The 23,023-nt window shown below is 41.1% G+C and overlaps 1 protein-coding gene across 1 annotated transcript; it reads right to left on the minus strand.

Moving 5' to 3' along the window:
- Nucleotides 1-11,840: 11,840 nt before the first annotated feature.
- LOC128311476 (synaptonemal complex protein 3-like) lies at nt 11,841-22,166 on the minus strand. The gene is made up of 9 exons (XM_053201851.1): nt 22,043-22,166; nt 19,526-19,694; nt 18,971-19,040; nt 18,783-18,817; nt 17,007-17,124; nt 16,008-16,107; nt 14,410-14,508; nt 12,443-12,547; nt 11,841-12,309 (listed from the first exon to the last, which is right to left on the minus strand). Exons 2-9 carry the CDS (start codon nt 19,653-19,655, stop codon nt 12,256-12,258), a joined length of 711 nt encoding a protein of 236 aa, XP_053057826.1. The 5' UTR covers nt 19,656-19,694; nt 22,043-22,166; the 3' UTR covers nt 11,841-12,255.
- Nucleotides 22,167-23,023: the final 857 nt, after the last annotated feature.

The raw sequence follows: 23,023 nt of genomic DNA on the forward strand, positions 1-23,023 counted from the left end.
TGTGGATGGGAAATTAATCATTTATTGCAAATAAAGAGTATAAAACTGGGTGAGGTGAGAATAATTGCATGCAGGAAGTGAAAAATGTGTATCCGGAGTGTCTATTCAGCAAAGAAAAAACGTTGCCCCTTCCAAGAATGGAGGCGAGTCCCAACATAATCATCCTCTGCCCATGCTTGACCATCTTGTAAATGGTATCATAACTGGGGGCTAAGTGTTTGTTGGTGTCTCAGTTTGCTGGCAGAATGGTCACTTAGTCATGACCAATTGGTAGCCAGGTTGGTCTTGCTGAATAGAAGTCCATTTGGTGAGTCCCCATGCATCACTTCCATCCCTGCCCCACCATGGCCGACTTTGTGTGTCATCATCTACTGGCGATGACATGTGGGTGGCTGAGGAAAAGGCTGACGAGTATCCACAAACAGTCATCCATCCATTTGATTATTAAAGTCCTCCCCTCAGAAGTTACACCTTGGTGAACATTCACATGGGACATAAATGTCTTTATGCCTTTTGCCCGATTCAGAGATATCTATTCACAATACCTTGTACCCAGACCTCCCTGCCACCAGTTTTCCAATCATGCTCCTTCCAAGTCTTTGACCATCCAGCCAAACCATTGCAACAGCCCATGAATTGTTTGTATAGTCCGCACATCTAAGCCATTCTCCTTCCAGAAATGTGAACTAACCTGGAGTGTGCTGCCCCTAATTTGTGCCCACCTGAAGGATTTATCTTCACCACTTCCTTCAGTAATGTCCCAGAGAGGTGCTTGTCAGTGCTGTAGATGTCCACATTTGGGTAGTGCCTGCATATCGTGCAGAACCATCAGAGCAAACAGGCCCATGTCTTCTCTTCCTCTGTCAACTGATCATAGGAACCTCATAAGGCACATAGGTGCAAGCTTAGGAGAGAGGATCTGGTAGCAGGAGTGGGGTCCAGGGGCAATTTTTTTTTTTTGTTAAGAAAAAAATTTTTTTTTTAAAAATATTAATAAAAATTTATTTTTTTTGTTATTTTTTGTTTTTTTTTTTTTTTTTTTTTTTAATTTTATGTCCACTTTTCAACTTTTCAACTTCTTTGTGCCTTCAGGGCCTGCCTCAAGCGTGTGTGTTACATATATACCACTTCCATTTGATGATGTCCATGCCCAACTTTTATAGGCTTGTGATTCAGATAACACCCAATTTATGATGGGCAGCTGAGGTCACAAGAAAATTATAGTGGCCCATTTTCAAGCATCCAGTCTCTCCTAAAGGCCCAGAAGTGGAAATCAAAGCTGTTTTTTGCAAAAGGAGATGTAGTTATCTGCAGAGGATAGCAGGTGCTTTTGTGTGCTCCGAAATCTACGGTCCTGTGCTGTGATTCACCTAAAGGAGCCTGCCCAAGGTTCCAACTCCAAACACCATCCCCTATCAGCCACTGACAACTTCAAACATCCATTGGGGCTGCTGAATCATGTGGCCTCAAGTGACAAAGTCGTGCACATCATCTTAGGATCTGCTCAGAGCCTTCTCTTAAATCTGGGTCCCACTAGTCAAATTAGCAGTTTTTAGAACACTTGGTAAATGGCTTTGAAATTATACACCCCAATGAGAATACATTGCCTCCCAAATCCAAAAATACTCACTAGTGTGTGTGTGTGCCTCTTTCCTGGCCGTAGAAGGGACAGGACAACAACTTATCCTTCACCTTCAGAAGGGATATCTCCACATGCCTGAAACACTAGACCTATGGAATTTCCCTTATGGTGGAAGGATCCTGAATTTTTGTCGATTTATTTCCTACCCTCTGACACGCAACTGTCTTACCAGTCCAGTCTAGAGTACGTTCTGCTTCTTGCTTACAGGTCCAATCAGGATATGTCATCAATGTAATGAACCAAATGTGATGACTTGTGTAAGAAAAAGTGGTCAAGGTTCCCGTGGTTTAAATTATGATTTAGCTGGAGAACTGATTTTACGCCTGGGGATAGGACAATGAAGGAGTACTGTGCAAATGGTTGTTATAGTGTTATTTACTAATAGTATCAAAGAAAAAAACCATTTTCAGTTGTTTTGGGTCTAATTGTGACTTCTAAAAAGGTGTTGATGTTTAACCTTCCAGTACTATGTGAATGTGACCTCTACTTGGCAAAGGAATTTTGCAGATGATTAAGTTAAGGTCCTTTGGGTGGGCTCTAATCATATCCCAATTTGGATGCAGATCAGACAAGTAAAGAGGGCTAGCAATATGAAAACCACGCGGGAAAGATGGCCATCTGGAAGCCAAGGAATGCCGAAAGGCTAACCAGTAGCTAGGAAGAGAGTTCATGGAACAGATTTACCCCAACAGTCTTCAGAAAGAACAATCCTACCAACACATTGATCTTAGATTTCTGGATCCTGAACTATGTGACAATAAATTTATCATTACTGAAACCACCCCAGTTTGTGGTACGTGTTATAGGCCAGTCCCAAGAAATTAATATAATGGATCAAATATCCGGCATACAAAGAACAGGGGATATGTTCGAGATATGTAAACACATCTGAACAGTTAGCTTGTAATTAGTAAACTTTACAATATCACTGTCATCCTCCACAGATCCATTGTTTCCTGCACGGGCCAGAAAGTTGAAGTTGAAAGGGGCTGTGGTGGAATCACCACCCTTCATCTCAAGTCCTTGATAGTAGGCATTAATCTCTACATCCCCCCATGGAACGTAGTGTTTCTTTTTCAGCAAATATTCCTTGGTAGACGGCAATTCTGGTGGCTTCCCCTTGGCCTTTTCCCACTGTTAGTATCCTTGTCTCAACTCCAACAGGGTCAGGGAGCGAACTGTCGGGGGCTTTTCCACCAGTTGCTTTGGTATGCTGTTCTACTTCAATGCGACTATGCATTACCAGGACTGTGGAAATAACCCACCGGATAGAGTTTGAGGCAACCACTGTGACCACTGTCAAGATGTGGACCTGACCACTAAAGCTCCATTGATCGCCTGACCTCACTAAGCCCCTACTCGTGACTGTTGAGATACTGTCCTTCTGATGCACAAAAGTTTTTTTACTTTCATGAAAGTCAAATTTTGTCTATTTTTTAGTTTCTGTTGCCTGTGATGTTTGTCACCGTGTCCGCGTATAAAAAAAATCACTGCAAAATCTAATCTTCATGAGTGCTTTTGCCCCTTATTATTTTTTCTTACTAGGACTTTCATGATCTTGTATAGTAATGTTTTGTGGTTCTTTTTTATTTTAAATCCATATTTGTGACCGTTAATTTTTGTATGTTCTAGAGTGTTAGGCAAGTAGGTCAAACGTCATTCTTTTGCTCGCCCGTGGATATCCAGTTTTCTCCCACAACATTTTTAAATAAAGGACTGACCTTTACTGCATTTGAAATTATGGTCTTGGAACCCTTTTCAAAAATCATTTGATCATGCATGAAGAGGGTTTGTTTCTGAGGCTCTTTTGTTCTTACATCCATTGTACTTTCATACATGCTGTCTAGTGCCAGTACCAAAAAATTGTGTTGGATTACTGTACGCTTTGTACTAAAGTTTTGAACTCAGGTAGTATGAGTCCTCAAGCTTTGTCTTCTTTTTTAAGATTGTTTTAGCCATCCAGGGTCCGTGACATCGTCCATCAGAATTTTAGGATGGATATTTCTGTTTCTGCAATAATCATCATTGGGATTTTGATCAGGATTGTATCAAATGTGTAGATTGCGTTTGGGTGGTATTGCCATCCCTAATAATTATTAAGCATTCCAATCCAATGAACATGGAATGTCTTTCCCATTTATTTATATCTTCTTTAATTTCTTTTAGCAATATTCTGTAGCGCTTTCATTATACAGGTCTTTCACTTCTTGGTTAACCTTACTGCCTAAGTATTTTATTCTTTTTGATTGCTATTGTAAAGTACTTTTTTCCCTTAATTTCCTCTTTAGATTGTTCTTTGCTAGTGCATAAGCATGCAATTTATTTTCTTTGCAATGTTGATTTTATATCATGCTACTTTGCTGAATTCATTTATTACTTCTAACAGGGCGTTTTTTGGTGTGGAATATTTTGGATTTTGTACTTCTAAGATCATATCATCTGCAAATAGAGATAATTTTACTTTTTCTTGCCATTTAGGATGTCTTTAATTTCTGTTTCTTGTCTAATTGCTCTAACTAGATCTTCCAATATTCTGTTCAATAGAAAATGACAAGAACAGAAATCCTTTCCTTGCTCCTGGCATTAAATGAAAAACTTTCGTCTTTTGCCCACTGACTGCACTGCGAATTTTCTACAAACTATGCTTTTTTTTATTATGCTGTGGTTAATTTCATTCTATTCCCAGTTTATTGCATGTCTTTATTGTGAAAGGGGTGTTGAATTTAGTCAAATGCTTTTTTTTTTTTTTTGTTTGCATCAATTGAGGTGAATGTCTATGTGTGTGTTGGGGAGGGTGTTTCCTCTTCATTCTCTTGATGTGGTGTATTACATTGATCAATTTTTTCATATGTTGAACCATCTTTGCTTTCCAGAGAATAATTTCTACTTGGTCATGGTTTACAACCTTTTTCACATGTTGAATTCAGTTAGCTAGTATTTTATTGAGAATTTTTGCTTCCGTGTTCATAAGGTCTATATTTCTCTCTGTATTTTCTAGTCTGGATTTTGGTTTCAGGGCATACTGACCTCATGGAATGAAGTTAGGAAATACTCTATCCTCTTCAGTGTTTGGAAGAGTTTGAGAAAGAGTAGGATGGTTAGTTCTTTAAATGTTTGGTAGAATTTATGAGTGAATGCCATATCAGGTCCGGGTTTTTCTCTTGTTGGTCGAGGTTTTTCATGATTTACTCAATCCCCTTAGAGGTCTATTCTGATTTTTTATTTCTTCATTGATTTAGTCTTGGGTAAGCTTTGTGTTTCTAAGAATTTGTCCATTTTATCAAGGTATCCAGTGTGTGGGGTGTACTATGTATGTTTATAGCACTCTCTTATATATTATTTTTAGTTCTGTAAGATTGATAGTAAGTAATGTCCCTCAGTTTCATATCCGATTTTAGTAATTTGAGTCTTCTGTCTTTCTTCGTTCAACTAGGCAAAAAGGTTTGTCAATTTTGTTGATATTTCCAAATAACCAACTTTTGGTTTCATTGATTTTCTCTATACATTTTTATTCTTTATTCAAACAATTAAAGCTTGTTTTTATTAAATATGTTTTAAAAAATTATTCTGTATGGGCAGAATAATGAGACGAGAGGAGGGAAAGAGAATCACAAGCAGGCTCTGCGCTGTCAGCACAGAGCCTGATATGCGGCTCAAACTCATGAACCGTGAGATCACGTCCTGAGCCCATAGTCAGACGCTTAACCGACTGAGTTACACCAGGTGTCCTAACTTTTGTCCTTTTTATTAAAAAAACAACAAACTTTTGGGTTCACTGATTTTCTTAGTATTCTTATTCTAATTTTTATTTTCTTGTTCTATTCTGTTCTTTTTTTTATTTAATTTATTTTTTTTTTAATTTACACTCAATTCTTTATTCCTTTTTTCCTTCTGCTGACTCTGGGTTGTAGTTTTCTTCTTTCTCTTGTTCCTTAAGTGAAAGTTAGGTTGTCGATTTGAGATAATTCTCCTTTTTTAGTGTAAGGATTTTTATAGCTATACATTTCCAACAGAATTCCCATCTTATATGTGCTGTGGCTGCTAAGCACAAATCTTTGGTGTATGCATAAAACAAAGCACATTTTTTATTCTTTTCTTTCTGATAGGTTTAAAAAGAAGATACAGCAAAATGATACATGGTTTTCATTTTGAAGGTTACACCACATTAGGAGGAATCAACAAAGTGATCCTCATGGGTAACCACAAAGAAAATAGCTATAGAATTACACACACACTCATCACACTACACACACACACAAGAGGAATTGGACAATCACATAAGAGGAGGTGGCAGGTAACACAATGGCTACTTCCCCACCAACCGACCTCTCTCACTGGCACCAAAAACATGACATTCTTTGTGTTCCCATATGAATGTCATTAAAGGCTGACATGTATCAGGGGAAGATTTTAAAGAATCAAGTGGGCGTAAGGAATGAAACCTGGCCATTTGCAGCAATGTGGATGGAACTGGAGGGTACTTATGCTAAGTAGAAATAAGCCAGGCAGAGAAAAGTCAGATATACCATATGTTTTCATCATCATGTGGATACCGATGAAAGAAACTTAGCAGAGGACCATGGGGGAGAGGAAAGGGGGAAATAAGTTACAGTGAGGGAGGGAGGGCAAACAATAAGAGACTCTGAAGGACTGAGAAACAAACTAAGGGTAGATGGGTGGTGGGGGAGAGGGGAAAGTGGGTGATGGTCAGGGAGCAGGGCACTTGTTGGGATGAGCACTGGGTGTTGTATGGAAACCAACTTGACAATAAATTATATTTAATAAAAAAAAAGAATCAAGTGGATAAGATGATCCATTCTGTGGATCTCAGTCAGCCTCTTTATCCTGCCAACCTTTTCATTGTTCAATGGGGTCATCAAAATAGTGGTCATTGTCACGGGATGGAAGATATGCATGGACACAGTAACATAAGGCTCCCCTGGCTATGGGCACTGTTGGATGTTCAATCTGCCAGCATCAGAGATCAAAACTGAGTCATTAATATGGCACCATCTTCCAGGTGATCAACCTAGTGGCAGGTTGATTACATTGGGACACTTTCAGATTGGAAGGGGCAGTGTTGTTTTTACTGTAATGGACACTTACTCTGGATACAGTTATATCTTCTTTGCCCCCAGTGCTTCTTCAAAAACTACCATCTGAGGATGTAAGGAATGCCTTATCTTCTATCTTTGTATTCCACACAGGATTGCTATAGCGCTTGGATGTTAAGTGAAACGCTCATATAGATGTTGCTGTGATGGATTGTGTATGGCTTTAATTAAAGGAGATTACCCTCAAGAATGTGTAAGGCCAAAAAGTAAGGTTTCTGAGGAAGGAAGGAATACTGCCTGACTTTAACATGGAGTTTCTCTGCGTTTCCATACTGCCAGCATGTGCTATATGTTTCTTCCTCATGACTACAACATCAACGCCCATTTCAGTTTCTAGATGGCCAGGCTACCATATATATTTAAGATTCAAGACTGCATGGTCAATTTTTCCCTGAATTTCTCACTAGCCAGCTTGCCCTACAGATTTCAACTTACCATCTCCCAGAATCATGGGAGCAAATTCATTAAAATAAATCATTTAATAATATGCAGGTGGCCAACAGACACATGAAAATATGGCCAACATCACTAATCATCAATGAAATGCAAATCAAACCCACAATGAGATACAACCTTACACCTGTCAGAATGGCTAAAATAAAAAATACAAGATGGGGCTCCTGGGTGGCTCAGTCAGTTAAACGTCTGGCTCAGCTCAGGTCATGATCTCGTGGTTCATGAGATCAAGCCCTGTGTCAGGCTCTGCACAGATAGCACAGAGCCTGCTTGGGATTCTCTCTCTCCCTCTCTTCTGCCCCTCCTCCACTCATACTTTCTCTTGCAAAATAAATAAACATTTAAAAAATAAAAATTAAATTAAAAATACAAGAAGTAACAATTGTTGGTGAGGATGTGAAGAGACAAGTGGCATCATGTACTGTTGATGGGAATGCAAACTGGTGAAGCCACTGTGGAAAACAGTATAGAGGTCCCTCAAAAAATTACATGGAGAACCAGTGAATGATCCAGGAGTTATACTTCTGTGTATTTACCTTAAGACAATGAAAACACTAATTCAAAAAGATATGTACACCCCTATGTTCATTGAAACATTATTTACAATAGCCAAGATATGGAAGAACCTAAGTGTCCATTGATAGACAAATAGATAAGAAAGATGTGGAATGTATGCGTGGGCTTGAACACACACACACACACACACACACACACACACACACAGACATACACACAGTAGAGTATTACACAGCCATAAAAAAGGGTGAGTTTGTGCCATTTGCAACAACATGGATCTATGTGGAGGGTATTATGCTACGTGACCTGAGACTGAGAAAGACAAATATCATATGATTTTGCTCATATGTAGAATCTAAAAAACAAAACAAATGAATAAACAATTTTAAAAAAGCATAATCAGACACATAAATACAGAGAACAAACTAATGGTTGCCAGAGGGGAAGGGGTGAAGAGATGGACAAAATGGTGAAGAGGAATGGGAGATACAGACTTCTAGTTATGGAACCAATAAGTCACAGGAATAAAAGGCACAGCATAGGCAATATAGCAATGATATTGTAATAGCACTGTATGGTGACAGATGGTGGCTGCACTTCTAGTGAGTATAGCATAACATATTGAGAAGTTGAATCATTGTGTTGTGTATCTGAAACTAACATAACATTGTGTATCAACTAAACTCAAATAAAAAATTCTGCAGCAGGGATGGAGTAAGTCATCCTTATCTTACAAAACCAGGCACTGAGGATCACCAAAGTTGGTGTTGAGTAGTATGTTCCAGATCACCCAGTATTTGAGTCTAAGTTTGTCTGGCTCCAAAGCCCATATGGTCCCCAGTACATCATATGGCCAAAAAGATCAGGGAAGGCCTGAGAGGTTTTCTGAGGTTTTGAGTATATCGAATAAGGGTATTGGGAGTGTTTTTAAATTTTTTTTAATGTTTATTATTTTTGAGAGAGGGGGGGGGGGAGGGGCAGAGAGAGAGGGAGACACACAATCTGAAGCAGGCTCCAGGCTCTGAGCTGTCAGCACAGAGCCCAATACGGAGCTCACACTCAACAAACGGTGAGATCGTGACCTGAGCTGAAGTCAGACGCTTAACCAACTGAGCCACCCAGGCGCCCCAGGAGTGTTTTTAGAACGTGTCAAACATGCACCTAAGTGATACAACAGTATAACAATCTTCACATGTTCGTCACCCAGTTTCAACAATTATCAAAATACAGTTCATTCTGTTTCACATATATTACGCTCTCCAACTCTGCTACTGCTCCTGTCTCCACTCAATTATTTTAAAGCAAATCCTAGGTATGTTTTTATTCATAACCCACACTACAAAATAAAAATACTATCAATATACACAATAACAAATTCATTAATGTTATCTGATATCTAGTCAACATATTTCTCCAATTAATTTCATAAGTGTCCTTTTACCATGGGCTCGTTTACATCAGAATTCAAACAGGATGTCCAGACTGCATTTCTTTAATATGTTTTATAAATTTCCTTTAATACATATCATCTCTTGCTTTTCCTTTATCTTATCTTTTTTTTTTTTTTTTTGTGGAAGAGACTAGGTCATTGTGTCATTGAATTTTGGAAATCCTGGATCTGGCAGATCACACCCTGCTGTGTTTCTCAACATATTCTTCTGTCACTAGCATGTACCCTGAACTGACAGAACTTGAGGCTTCATCATCAGATTCAGGTTTGGCTCCATGGCAAAAATATGTCAGAGATGGTGCTTTGTACTTCCTATTGCATCTGCAGCCCAATAGGAGATACTTAATGTCTCTGTGTCTCTTTTTCATTGTGATGTTAAGATTGACCAGCGGGTCCAGGTGTTTTGAGCCCTCCTTGTTCATTACAAAGTTCCCTATCAGTAGGTTGATCATATGTCATCCAAATGGAGACTATTTTGTAGAGGGGGTAAAGTAAGGTGTAGTATTAGTAATGATGATAGAACAACCAATGTAAACCAGGACTTGTCCAGGAAAATCATGGTGTAGGTTCATCAGACATATCAACCTCCACATCATGGATTTAGCAGCCAGTGAGGGTTATTGCCTAGATCCATTAATTCATTAGGTGTTGCAAAATGGTGATTCCCCCCTCCACACACACACGCGCACACACACACACACACACACACACACACACACACTCTTCATGGGTTTTTTGGTTGCATTTACTGTCTGGAATTATACCATAAGGCATAACTTTGTAAATATTTGATTTTCCTAAAATTATGGTTCATATAAGAAAGCTAGAATTAATGCTTTGTTCTATCCCTTTCAGAGTGATGGGATGGTGACTGAGCTAGCTCCAATCACTTAGAGTGAGCAAGGGTTATTTGTGGATTTTTTTTTTTTTTAGTATTATAATGAACTCATGAGTGTCAATATATTTGTGATTCAAACCATTGCATTTATTATTCCTTTGACGCTCACATATTTCTGCATTTGCCCATTAGGAACCCCTGTGTCCCACCTCCTGTGTCCTTTTGACATAACCTCAACACACACCTTGACTTTCGGATATTATAAGATGTTCCAGGCTTATATATATATTTTTTCCTCCCAAGATTTTACAGGCTTATGTTATTTATATTCCACCCCGTATCTGGAACCAGCTATTTCTCCAAGGAGCTCTTGTTTGTGTTCAAGATCATAAAATAGACTCTAAGTTACTCACTGCAACTGAATCATTGCTTCTAGGCCTTGGCAGGCTATAAAGCTAATGATCAATGTTGACAATTATTTTTCCAGTCTGATAAATGAGGAATAATCTCTGTAGGAATGGCTCCCCTTGTTTCTATTTATTCCTTTTCAAGATTTTCCTGTCAGGGCACCTGAGTGGTTCAGTCAGTTGAGCGACCGACTCTTGATTTTGGCTTGGGTCATGATCTCACGGTGCTGAGATCGAGTCCCGAGTTGGGCTCTGAGCTGGGCACGGAGCCTGCTTGGGATTCTCACTCTCCTTCTCTCTCTGAACCCCCTCTCAAAATAAATAGGTAAACTTTCTTTTTTTTTAAGATTTCCCTGTCCATCTGTACTAATCTTCCCCCCCCCAAATGGACTGCAAAACCAACTTGTCTGGTTCCAGGAAAAAAAAAACAACTTTATGATATTGGAAGGTCTGAACATGTTTTTCTTACTAGGAGTAAGTAACATTTTCATATATTTAATTTTTTTTTTCAACGTTTATTTATTTTTGGGACAGAGAGAGACAGAGCATGAACGGGGGAGGGGCAGAGAGAGAGGGAGACACAGAATCGGAAACAGGCTCCAGGCTCTGAGCCATCAGCCCAGAGCCCGACGCGGGGCTCGAACCCACGGACCGCGAGATCATGACCTGGCTGAAGTCGGACGCTTAACCGACTGCGCCACCCAGGCGCCCCAGGTTAAAAAAATGCAGAAAGACAGGAGAAAATAAATCCTCTCCTCCGAATGGAAATGCTTTATTTTGAATGATTCATGAAAGCAACTTCAGGAACTGAGAAAAAAACACATTTAACTGACTTATTCCAAATATATTCTGAAACAATGTCATGTTTATTAAATAACATGCCCAAACGAAGATGGTGTTATGTTATTAAATGTAAAAAGAAAATGCCCATTACAAAAAGAAAGGTATAAGAATTAATTATTCAAGTTGTTAGTTCTCAAATATAAAATCAACGTTCCACACACTCAATGAACATTAAACTTGAAAACAAGGCACTATAGGTAATTTATCTTTAAAGAGAGATGTGAAATACTTAAACCATAAGTCATTAGGTATATGTACATATTAATGAAATACTTTCAATCAATGCTAAGGGCAAGCGTCATTTAATAGTGAACCAACACCAATTAAATGACATTTTGGTGTCTTTGTGGAAACGACATTTTCACAAACCCATGTCTCAGCACTGACACTTATGTATCTAGTTCTGTGCCCCCAATGATTTTAGGCAGCTTAATTTATTCCCAAAAAACCCCACAATCTTATGTTTGCTTTTAATAATTTTTATAAGGCAGTAGAGTAGATTTTCTGAAATCATATTTTTTTTATTAGAATTGGCTCTGTAAACTAATGAGTAAAATACAAGCGGGCACACGGGTAAGATAGATTTTATACCCTTTAATTTTATTTTTCCTTTAGGAAAAGCAAAGTAACCTTCTTTCTGTACGTGTGCTCTGAACCTTTTGGGACTGATACAGATCCACGGAGGCCAAGCCTCAAATTAAATCATCCTGTTGCTAAAAGTTAATTAACAGTGTTAAGTACACAAAGTCATCATTACTAACGAAGGGCTGAAAGCTTAATACATATAATTGTGGAATTGCTGCTACCCACGTAACTGTTTGGGGCTTGGGGTTTTAGCAGGAAAAGATTCTTGCACTAAACAAGCAAGCTATGGTAAACAAGATGTACTGATTTCAACTACAATTTTTAAACTACCGCAACGTGGTTCGGTGTAGCTAATGTTATGCTTCTATCATAGCACTTAGGTTCAAGTTCTTTCTTCAAAGTCATCAGAATAACAGGGATTGAAGAGACTTTTGAACAATTGCCAGCTCTTGCTGTTGCTGTTTCAAGGAAGGAAATATTAAACATTTACATGCTATTTAGGTCATTGTTATATACACTTCAGCAAACAAAATACCCCAATGCTCACATCCCTCGTTAGTTCTTAATATTAAATATGCACTAAGTACTTACAACTTCCATCATAATTTTGTTTTGCAACTTGGTCATTTCTTCTCTAACTTCACTTTGTTCATCAGTAAGAAGATGCTCATGGTCCTTCTCTAAGTCCTGCATACTCTAAAACAAAAAGCCTAGTTTAGTTATAAACCACCACTTTTCATCTCACGCACTAAATATGTAAAAGCAAATTTCAAAACTAACATCTCTTAATATGCAAAGGATGCCCGTTATTTATTCCAAGTAAGATATTATACCTAATACATGGAGACCAAAATACCCACCTAAGAAATTTTTAAATGTTGTGTTTGAGTCAAATATTATTAGTATAGAGGCACAACAGTAGTAGGCTCAAAACAATGGGTTAATAAACAGTTAAGGTCAAGGTGGAGGGAAAAAAAGAAAAAGACTGACAGTCCCACTGAATGAGATGCCATCATTTTAAAACTCTCTAATAAGCTTTCTAGACACCATGTAACAGTGCATTTATAATGACTCATAATCAATGTAACATGATTCCACTGGAGGGAATAAAATGATCTGTGACACGACCTCTTTAAGTTATGAAAAACAAACATGTTCTAAATCTTTACTATTCACCCAACAAATAGTGATCTACTGCAGCCTACATAAAAAGTGCTGTGGAGGAATTTAAAAATGAATACACGATCTCTTCCTTCCTTATTCCAGTGAGAACAACAACAAAAAAAAAACATGTAAATAAAAACAACACAAAAACTTTATAACAATTAAGGTAACACAACTTGCCGTGACTATGTAGTGGAAAATAAGATTGATTCTGATTTAGTTGGCAAAAGAGTAAGATTTCGGTAGGTAAACGGAAGAGGCAATTGAAAGTATTCTAGAAACAAGGAAGTAATGGTGCGTTAGTTCAGAGAAAGCAACCAATCTGGAGGGGTGGGAGGAAAGAATGAACGTTAAGCATAAAACTACAAAGGGAGCCTTGTTATGGGGGAAGCGGGGCACAGACTTTGAATACCTGAGGGCCTAAAATGGGAAGCTAACGACAGGTTCTCAGGAGGGAAGGTCTATGCTTTGGAAGATCATATTGCAGAATGGTGAGGGATGGACTGGAGAAGAGAACTCAGATGAGGGTTTAGTAGCATAAGCAAGGAATGATGAGATCCTGAACTAGGGAGCAGCAGTTGGAATTCGAAGAAAGATACTAAGGTACCGTTGCAGAGGTAAAGGACACCTCCCCTCCGCCCAACACACACCAAGAAAAAAGAGGAGGAATGTGCAGGATTCTACTGCCTCCTAAATAAGTATATATCTGCATGAAGAAGAGGTCTGTGCCACTGAGGACAGTTGGTCAATGTGCAAATATCACAGCAGATCATTCTCAATTCACAAACGTTTGGTCCTCCTCTGGCTTTTTCATTCTGTTATATTGTATTTAGACCTTCTCTTATGATTTTAAGTTTGCATATAAAGTCATTATTAGTCATTAATATTCCAAAAGCAACTATGCCACAAAACACTCATGTAACGCATTTGGAAATAAAAGCAGTATTCATCAATTACCACTGCCTACTCATATTTAACAGAAACCGTCAATACAAGTAAAAGGCACGTAGAAGTGATTTATAGACTTCTTAGTTTCCACTATATATTTATTGCTGATCTCCTCCGAACTGATTGTTGCACAAAAAATTATGATTAAAGTGTTGATAAAGTACCACTTTTCTACACGATACATGTATTTCTAGGTAAAATCCCCAGCTTACAGTTCCCTGTTTTAAATGACTCCCACAAAAGTATTGATTAATCCCCAAAATCAAAACACATTTACCAATTATGTTAAATACAGAGCAATGAACTCCAAATGGAAAATGGTTAACGGCTCAGATGTACAACCTAACTGGGTTTTTTCCCCCACATAAGATTCAGAAAGAAACAAACTATCTCCTACTTTTGTACACATGTTATGTTTTATAAGAATGTATTATGTTGCCAAATACCTCTAAGAATTGCACATATAAATTTTTAATTTTTTGCAGTCTCTGATTCTGAACAACTCTAGCTTGTTGAAGAACCTTTCGTTGCTCTTGAAACATACTCTACAAATATAAAAGAAAAGGATGATAAAATGTGGGTGACATTTAATATTTAGAGAAACATAATTATACATCATGTTTAAAAGGAATATTCTTTAAATCAATACTTGTTAACATTTCCTGTTGTAACAACCTTTATGACCGAGTTTAGATAACTGTGTTCACCACTAATACACAAAAACAATACGATGATCCTACCTAGTGGTCATTAAGTAGGAAATTTTTTTTCTTGCCAATATGGAAAACAGGTTTTAACTCTTGATTTCAAAACCCACAAATGACCCTTCCAAGAATGTGTTTACTACAAATAGTCAAAAATCTATACACTGATCCTTCCTAACAGTAGTTACAGAGGGGATATTCTTTTCTTAACAACGTTCAAAACATGTATTAATTCTTGGTCATTTCAGTATGTACACAGATGATCCCAGCCTTTCCGCTCCTTGACCTGATCTCCAACAACAATTTTGTCCTCTTCCCTACTTCAGTCACTCACTTACATAGTCACACCCTGGATTCTGTCATTCCCAATAACTGCAACATCTACATTATATTAATAAGAGCAAAAACTTATATAGGAGCTGTGTGCCAGGTACTGTTCTGAACCATTTTAAATAAACATTATATATGATCTCATTTAATCCTCAAAACAACTCTACAAGGCAGGTGCTTTTGTTATGTCTCCTTCCATAATAGGTGAGGAACCTGGGTGAGGCACAGGGATAAACAATTTGCCGCCGATTTCACAGCTAGTACCGGTCAACCAGGATTGGATCCCAAAAACTGGTTCCAGAGTCCAGGCTCTGGACCACTGTACTATACTGGTTCTCCATTTTTTTCCCCCAATATTCAACCTCTACCTCCCTGTTTGTAGTTCTCTCCCTTTCTTACTATAGTCCAACACTCTTTCAGGATTAACATCCCATGGATCCTATGACTTTTCATTGCCCCTGATCCCCACCCTCATATTCTTCCTTTTCCTCCTTCCTGGCCTAAATGCCATGGTCAATCATTATACCTATGCCCTCGCACATGTACCTTACCCCCTTTTCACTCCGCCAATTTGCGTGGCTAAACCCCAACCCTGGAAAATCCAACTCTCCAGCTGCTCTGCCACAACCATGCAATGTGGTCTCACTTTAAATTCATGGTCACTATGACACCAACCTAAGTTAGACCCACAATGCTGCTTGGCAATGGCATTTCCCTAGTCCATTCACTGGCCTGCTCTCAGGAAACAATTCCAGGACTTCTTCTCTGCTCCCGAGAGGCAACACCTCCTCCACCACTCTAACTCTTAACTGGTGACCTTCCTGTGTCCCTAAATAGACAGAAGCAATTCAGAGAGGACATTCAGTCTCCCACCGCTACATCTTCTACCCACCTTTACCCATCTGGGCTCATGGTCCCTACATTCTCTCCTATGTTTTTGCATGACCTATTGCTACTTGAGACTTTGATACAATAAATAAATCAATTTTAAAGCCAAAGCTGATACCAACGGCTAGTTTTTCTTGTTGTTTCTGGGCTTTCTGCATGTCTACATTCCACTCCCGAAACAAAGTCAGAAACTGCTGAGAATATTTGAGATGAAGATTCTGCCTGTAAAACATAATAATGAGCACTGTCATAATTCATAAAGACATGAAAGAATTAACCATATTCAAAACAAAATTGATTTGACACAATTTACACTACAAAAGAAGGCAGTAATAGCATAACAGCAGCTGAAATAGCAGTCTCATGGGAAGCAGAAAGGTGACATGAACAATTTACTCTTATTCCAAAAGTATTGTTCCTAACTGACCAACATAAAAGCTATCTCACATGCCTTACCTCTTAAAAGGTAATGAGGATTTACTGTACTATCAGTTTTCCAGAAAAATTCATTTTATCTAAAAGCAGTTTACTTTTCATTTCTTCTTACTGAATAGCATATATGTTCTGATATGATAAGTAGATTCATTAAATGAGGATATTATATCCATTTATCATAGAAGATTTCCAAACAGGAATATTTCACTTAAATATATCCCCCGAACAATGGTTTTTTTTTTTTTTTAAAGAACGGTGAACACAATTTACCTAAAATATGCAAATTATTTACAATATAAGATTAACCTTTTCTACATAACTGAATACAGTTAACTATCACAAGAATAATGGTTTAAGACATTTACCTGAAGTTCAGCTAGTGTAGGTCTAGAATGAATATAAATTAATGTTATAGGAAGAAAACTCAATTGTTATTTGAAAGGGAAGAAAGGTCATCTCTATTGGCTTCTAGGAAATACATCTCAGAATCTGTTAAGGAGTGAGGTTACAGAACTAAGGAATTTACCTGCTTAGAAAAAAAACAAGCAAAATATGTTTTTCGCTGGAAAATTCAATATAATAGAATTTGTCTTAGGTTATTTGCGCCAATGAATACAAAGAAATGATACAAATGTCATCGTGACTCAAAAACAAAAACAAAAACAAAAACACTCCAACAACTTCACCTTTGTTCTTGTTGTAGTTTCCAAACATGCTCAATTGTTTCGTTAGTGGTTTTGATAGAAGCTTTTGTACCCATTTCGAACATTTTTCTCTTTGTGAGAAGAGCCTGTTTAATGTCAACTGTATGGAAAATAGATATTCACTGAAATTTAAATGTTGAAAGTTATTTCGTTTTCATATATTCAAATCAGTACGGGTAAATGTTGCCTTGGCGATGTGCAAAGTACATTTACAATTTATCATACAGACATCATAAATGTCCAATCACTATGTTGTATACCTGGAACTAATATAATGTCGTATGTCAATTACACTTCAAAAAGCAAAGTAAGTAAAATAAAATTTATAATTCAGGCATCATTTCAAAAAGCAAGATTTGCTCACTATTTTCTGTAAAATCTTTCCAGTGCTAGTATCCCAATTCTAATTTTTCTAACTGCAGGTCACCTTTTAGTTTAGAGATAATGAAAAGGGCTTAATAATCAATATATTTTTCATTATCAAAATGTGTATAAAGAATCTCAAAGACAGACTTTAATTTCCTTCTGAAAATTTGCTAACAGGCACATTTTTCTAAACTTATAAAATATCCTCCAACTCAAGGGACACGTTTACATGGGTAAATGTCCTCCAACTCAAGGGATACATTTAGATGGGTTACCATTAGAATGCATTTTATAAAAAGCACGAAAGTATTTTCTTAAAAATGACCCTCAAAAAGGATAAAAATAATTATATCGCACATTAAAAAATTATTTTTCAAGCAATCTAGTGAGTGATGCTTTTAACTGCATTTTACTAACAGAGACAAAGGTCGTGGGTGTAAAATTCTAGTTTAAATAAATGAATTCAAAAACATTTAAAAAAAATATTTTCATGGAGCTTTTTATATAACACTTTCATCCATAAGTGCTGCATTTCACAGAATCTGAATACTTCAAATAACGCTTTGCAGAGCATATGATTTGACTTTATGGATCTACAGTCCATAGTTATTTTTCAGTAGTCATGAAGGATCTGCACCACAATAAAAATATTTTATACACCCAGAATCCATCTATAATAAGAAGTTTATTAGACAGCTCACAAAGCAAGCACTTTGTCGCCACCAAATAGAGCAAAGCCTTCAAAAGATACTTGCTTGTAAGGATGATCTCTATGGAGAGCCATATATTGACTCAGACTCTGCTAAGTGTACTGTCCTATAGTGCAGATGGTGTAAGTGACATCTGACAGAACAACATAAAATTTAGGAGTGTGGATATGATTAGACACTTCTCACTAGCTAGCAGAGTTATTTACTTTGCAACTACACAGTTTGTTAATGAAAAATAAAAATAAAGAGTTATATTAGAGGATTCGATTTGTGCTGCTACTCCAAAGAGAAGCACACTGGAAAGTTATGAAAGGTAGCGAAATTAAGGAAATTTAAAATTGGCAATACACGTTGATACATCACCTAAGCTGTGCACAGAAAAGGCAGTATAAACTTTTCTCACACAGTCTTACACAGTACATTAAGTGTACACGTGCATAAAATAATGGCATCATTCTTACCTCACGACTGTTAGTACCGTTTTCAGTTTTCCACATCAACAGTTCAAAAGGTCAGTAAAGAAACTTACAAAGTTGAATCACACTATAAATACTGGTATAAAGTGCTCTATACTAGAACAAGGCATTAAAACCAGTCTTGGAATCCACTCACTAACATTCCCATTTATAAAAGTTGTATGGATTAAACAATTGTTTTGACTGCAAATATCACTTAAGCATACCTCCAAGCCTTTCCAGCATCTTCTGTACTTCATTCCTGTGAAGAAGTTACATGGAACATTATTGAGTAAGGATAAGCAAAGATCATATTTGCTTTGGAGGAAATGTGTCATTCTAGGATTTTATGGAGAATAATTGTATGAGCCATGTTGCCTAGAGCTGGCAGGTGATAACACTATGAAGACATTACCCCACATCGTCCTCAAATGTTCCTGCAGAAGGACTGCTCTCCCCGGGCTTATCCGGTACTGGATTGTTTCCTGCATTGAAATAAAAGTGGAAAGCATTTTAAAAGGAAGTATGGTATTCTGATCAGTTTTCAGGGGGCGGTAGCCTCGCCGTGTGGAGTTTTTTAGGCCTCTTGCAAGCAAAAGTCTTTACGGCAGACATATGAAAGGGAGGAACCACGTATGCACAAGGTCAGATGAAACTGGATGGGGGACGAGGACCATGCTCTGGAGACGGTGTTGCAAACCTTTCAGGGTTAAGGTCAGACTACACCACCCGGCACGTGTGAGACATTCTGGAAAGAGCAACTGCGAGCGAGCAGAAGTGCTGCTATCTAAGCTTCTGTAATCCTGCTCTGGGATGGGAGGATCGAGTGGGCAACGTCCAGTACATGAAACCGCTTTACACACACACACGTGTTTTACTGCTTACAATGCCAAGGACTCAGAAGCAGCGACCTGCCCCGCGGGTGGTATCTACAGGCGCTGCATCTGCAAAGGTGTCAGATAGAGTGTACCTTCAGGAACAGCCTCCGGCCCACTCAGGTCTCTTCTCTCTTGTCCCCAAAAGTCATTGGCTGCCATACCCGGAGCCTCCACCGGGGCCTTCGCAGCTCTCCTCAGGTGCTTCCTCCGAGGTGGCGCCATCCCAAGGTGTCTTCCCAGGTACAGACAGCTCTCCTGCACCTTGTGAGTGCAAACACGCGTGAAAGAAATGGGGACATGGTCAATGAGCGATGCCAGGCAAGGGTCCTCTGCGCAGATCAGAGCATGAGCGCCCTCGTTGTCTCTCGTTGGGCCAGGAGGGGACAAAGACAATGGTGACAGCAGACCCCTGCCCCCTGTGGCTGTGACCCCCTCTCCCTGGCTGCGACCTGCCCCAGGACACCTGAGTGTCAGGACCCTCTGCCAGATTCTTGACCCTATGTTGGCACAGCGGCTGTCCCCTGCTCTCGGTCCCCAAGGGACAACGTGCTGGTCTGGAGGCCTAAACTTGGCCGTGACCAAAAGAAGTGTCCCCTCCAAATGGATGGGGAAGAAACCGTTCTGCACCTGTCCGGGACAGTCAGGTCAGGGGTCTCCTCGACATGCCATCTGGACCCCAGGACAACCAAGCAGTCCTGCAGGGCGACCGGCTGGGCAGGAGGGACAGACGCAGATGCTGCCTCCTCACCAGGTGTGGCCCTGTCCTGAAGAGGGGAACGTCGGGCTCGCTTCCCATCCTGCAGACCCTGCCAGCCCTGCCCTCGAGAGCCTCATCCTGTCCTGTCCTTGTCCTGTCCTGTCGTGTCCTGTCGGATTCCCGTAGGACTCCGTGGGGACATCAACATAGAGGTGAGTACAGCCGCTGCCACCATGCACTGCCCTTGGGGGCCTTGTCTTGTCCTGTCCTGTCCTATCATTGGAGACCCAAAGGACTCCATGGGAACATCACCGCAGAGGTCAGCTCAGCTGCCGCCTCCACTCACTGCTCTCGCGGGCCATGTCCTGTCCTGTCCTGTCCAGTGGGGGTCCCGGTGGGATATCTGTGGGGATATCATGCAGAGGTCCATAGAGCTGCCATCTCTATACACTGCTCTCAGGGACCTTGACCTGTCCTGTTCTGTCCTATCGGAGCCCTGAAGGACTCCGTGGGGACATCACCTCAGAGGTCGGCCCAGCCACCACCACCCCACTGCCCTCGGGTTCTCAACCTGTCCTGTCCTGTTCTCTTGGAGCCCCGGAGGACTCCAAGGGGACACCCCTCAGAATTCAGCCCAGGCACCACCATGCCACATGCCTTCGGGGTCTCGTCCTGCCCTGCCCTGTTCTCTTGGCCCCCTGGAGGACTCCGTGGACATCACCTCAGAGGTCAGCCCAGCCACCACCACCCACTGCCCTCGGGGTCTCAACCTGTCCTATCCTGTCCTGTTCTCTGGGAACCCCGGAGGACTCCGTGGGGACATCACTTCAGAGGTCAGCCCAGCCACCGCCACCCCACTGCCCTCAGGGTCTCGTCCTGCCCTGTGCTGTTCTCTTGGAGCCCCGAGGACTCCGTGGGGACACCAACTCAGAGGTCAGCCCAGGCACCACCACCGTGCCACACTGCCCTCGGGGGCCTCATCCTCCCCCTATCCTGTCATGTCCTGTCAGAGACCAGAGGACTCCCTGGAGACATCACCTCAGAGGTCAGCCCAGCCACCGCCACCCCACCCTGCCCTCAGGGGCCTCGTCCTCTTCCTGTCCTGTCATGTCCTGTCGGAGACCGGAGGACTCCGTGGGGAAACCAACTCAGAGGTCAGCCCAGACACAGCCATCCCACAGTGCCCTCTGGGGCCTTGTACTCATCTTGTCCTGTCCTGTCTTGTTGGAATGCCAGAGGACTCCGTGGGGACATCACCTGAGAGGTCAGCCCAGCCCCTGCCACCCCACACTGACCTCAGGGGCCTTGTTCTCATGCCTTCCCCTCCTGTCCTATCATGTCCTGTGGAGCCCCAGAGGACTCCGTGGGGACACCACCTCAGAGGTCAGCCCAGCTACCACCACCCCACTGTCCTTGGGGTCTCATCCTATCCTGTCCTCTCCTGTCCTGTCAGAGCCACAGAGGAGTCCACGGAGACATCACCTCAGAGGTCAGTCCAGCCGCCACCATCCCACATTGCCCTCGGTGGCCTCGACCTGTCCTGTCCTGTCGTGGCCTGTCACATCCCAGAGGTCTCCGTAGAGACATCACCCCAGAGGTCAGCCCAGCTGATGCCACCCCGCAGGACCCTTGGGGGCCTCGTCCTGTCTTCTACTGTCCTGTCCTGTCCTGTCACAGCTCCAGTGGACGCCATGGGGACATCACCACAGAGGTCAGCCAAGCCGCTGCCGCCCCACACCCTGGTCCCCTCATGGCTGAGAAGGCACCCCCCCCCCCCGCCACCTCCCATGGCAAGACAGGACTACCGGGCCCGCCTCCCCACCCGCCTGGCCTCCCTGAGGGTCTTCCCTATGCCCCACCCTCATCCTCTGTCTTTCTGTCCCTCCCTCCACCCCTCCACAGGCACAGCGACCTCCACACGGAGTCCTCTGCGAAGCTCCTCTGAGGGCCTCGCGATGGCGACGAGCTAGCCAGCCGGGCCTGGGCAGGAGCGTCGCTGATTGGTTGGCTAGGTGCACGTGACAGGGGCGGGACCTTCGCCGAGACACGCCCCCTGGAGGGACTGCCCAGGACCTTGGCGTCGGCGCCAAGGGTGGAGGCCAGGGCTCGGGGTTTCCCGTTCTACCGCCGAGGAAGTTTCCCAGGCCATCTTCCTGGGAAATCACAAAAGGACACCAGAGTGGGCGACAGGTGCACAAGCCTCCACCTTCCCGATGTGGGGGAATTAAGACATTATGCTCAGTGAAATATGCTAGTCACAGAAGGACAAATGGTGTACGTATGAGGTACCCAAATTCATAGAGAAAGGGAGTAAAGTGGTGGTTGCCAGGGGGTGGGAGGAGGAGGGAATGGGCAATAGGTGTTTCATGGGTTCAGAGTTTCAGTCCGCAAAGATGAAAAAGGTTGAGAGATGGATGGCAGTGATGGTTGTACAATGGGAATGTACTTAATGCCACTGAGCTGTACACCTACAAATGGCTGAACAGGTACAATTTGCATTGTTTCTATTTTATTGCGATAAAAAGGCAGAGAGAAACGCTGCTATAAAGACTGATATCTAGCTCTACAAAACTGTAAGCAAGTCATCCTACCCAGTGGAAGAAAGGTCATAACACCCACATAGATAAATGTGGTGGGAAAGGAAATTGCATTGGCCAATGAGCATAAAAAAGAGCTCATTCTTCTTAGTGTGGGAGAAATGCTGAAGAGGATTGCCACCACCACCACCACCGCCACCGCCACCGCAAACGCCACCAGCACGGACACCATCCCCATCCTCCCCCCACCACCACCCTTCCCCAGCCAATTGTAATCTGATTATACCCAGTATTGGTGCGTATATGGAACAATCAGAACCCAACCTGCTGGTGGAGTCACATACGTTGGAAATAAT

The sequence above is a fragment of the Acinonyx jubatus genome, chromosome X (genome assembly GCF_027475565.1).
Source record: "Acinonyx jubatus isolate Ajub_Pintada_27869175 chromosome X, VMU_Ajub_asm_v1.0, whole genome shotgun sequence".
Classification (NCBI taxonomy): Eukaryota; Metazoa; Chordata; class Mammalia; order Carnivora; family Felidae; genus Acinonyx; species Acinonyx jubatus.

Excerpts from the sequence above, each read along its gene's own strand:
- LOC128311476 (XM_053201851.1), bottom strand. The coding sequence starts at position 19,655 with ATGGCGCCACCTCGGAGGAAGCACCTGAGGAGAGCTGCGAAGGCCCCG. Across the intron at positions 19,041-19,525 it reads GCCGGAGGCTGTTCCTGAAG|GAAACAATCCAGTACCGGAT; the intron begins GTACACTCTATC and ends ATTTCAATGCAG. Across the intron at positions 12,548-14,409 it reads TATATGTGCAATTCTTAGAG|AGTATGCAGGACTTAGAGAA; the intron begins GTATTTGGCAAC and ends TTTTTGTTTTAG.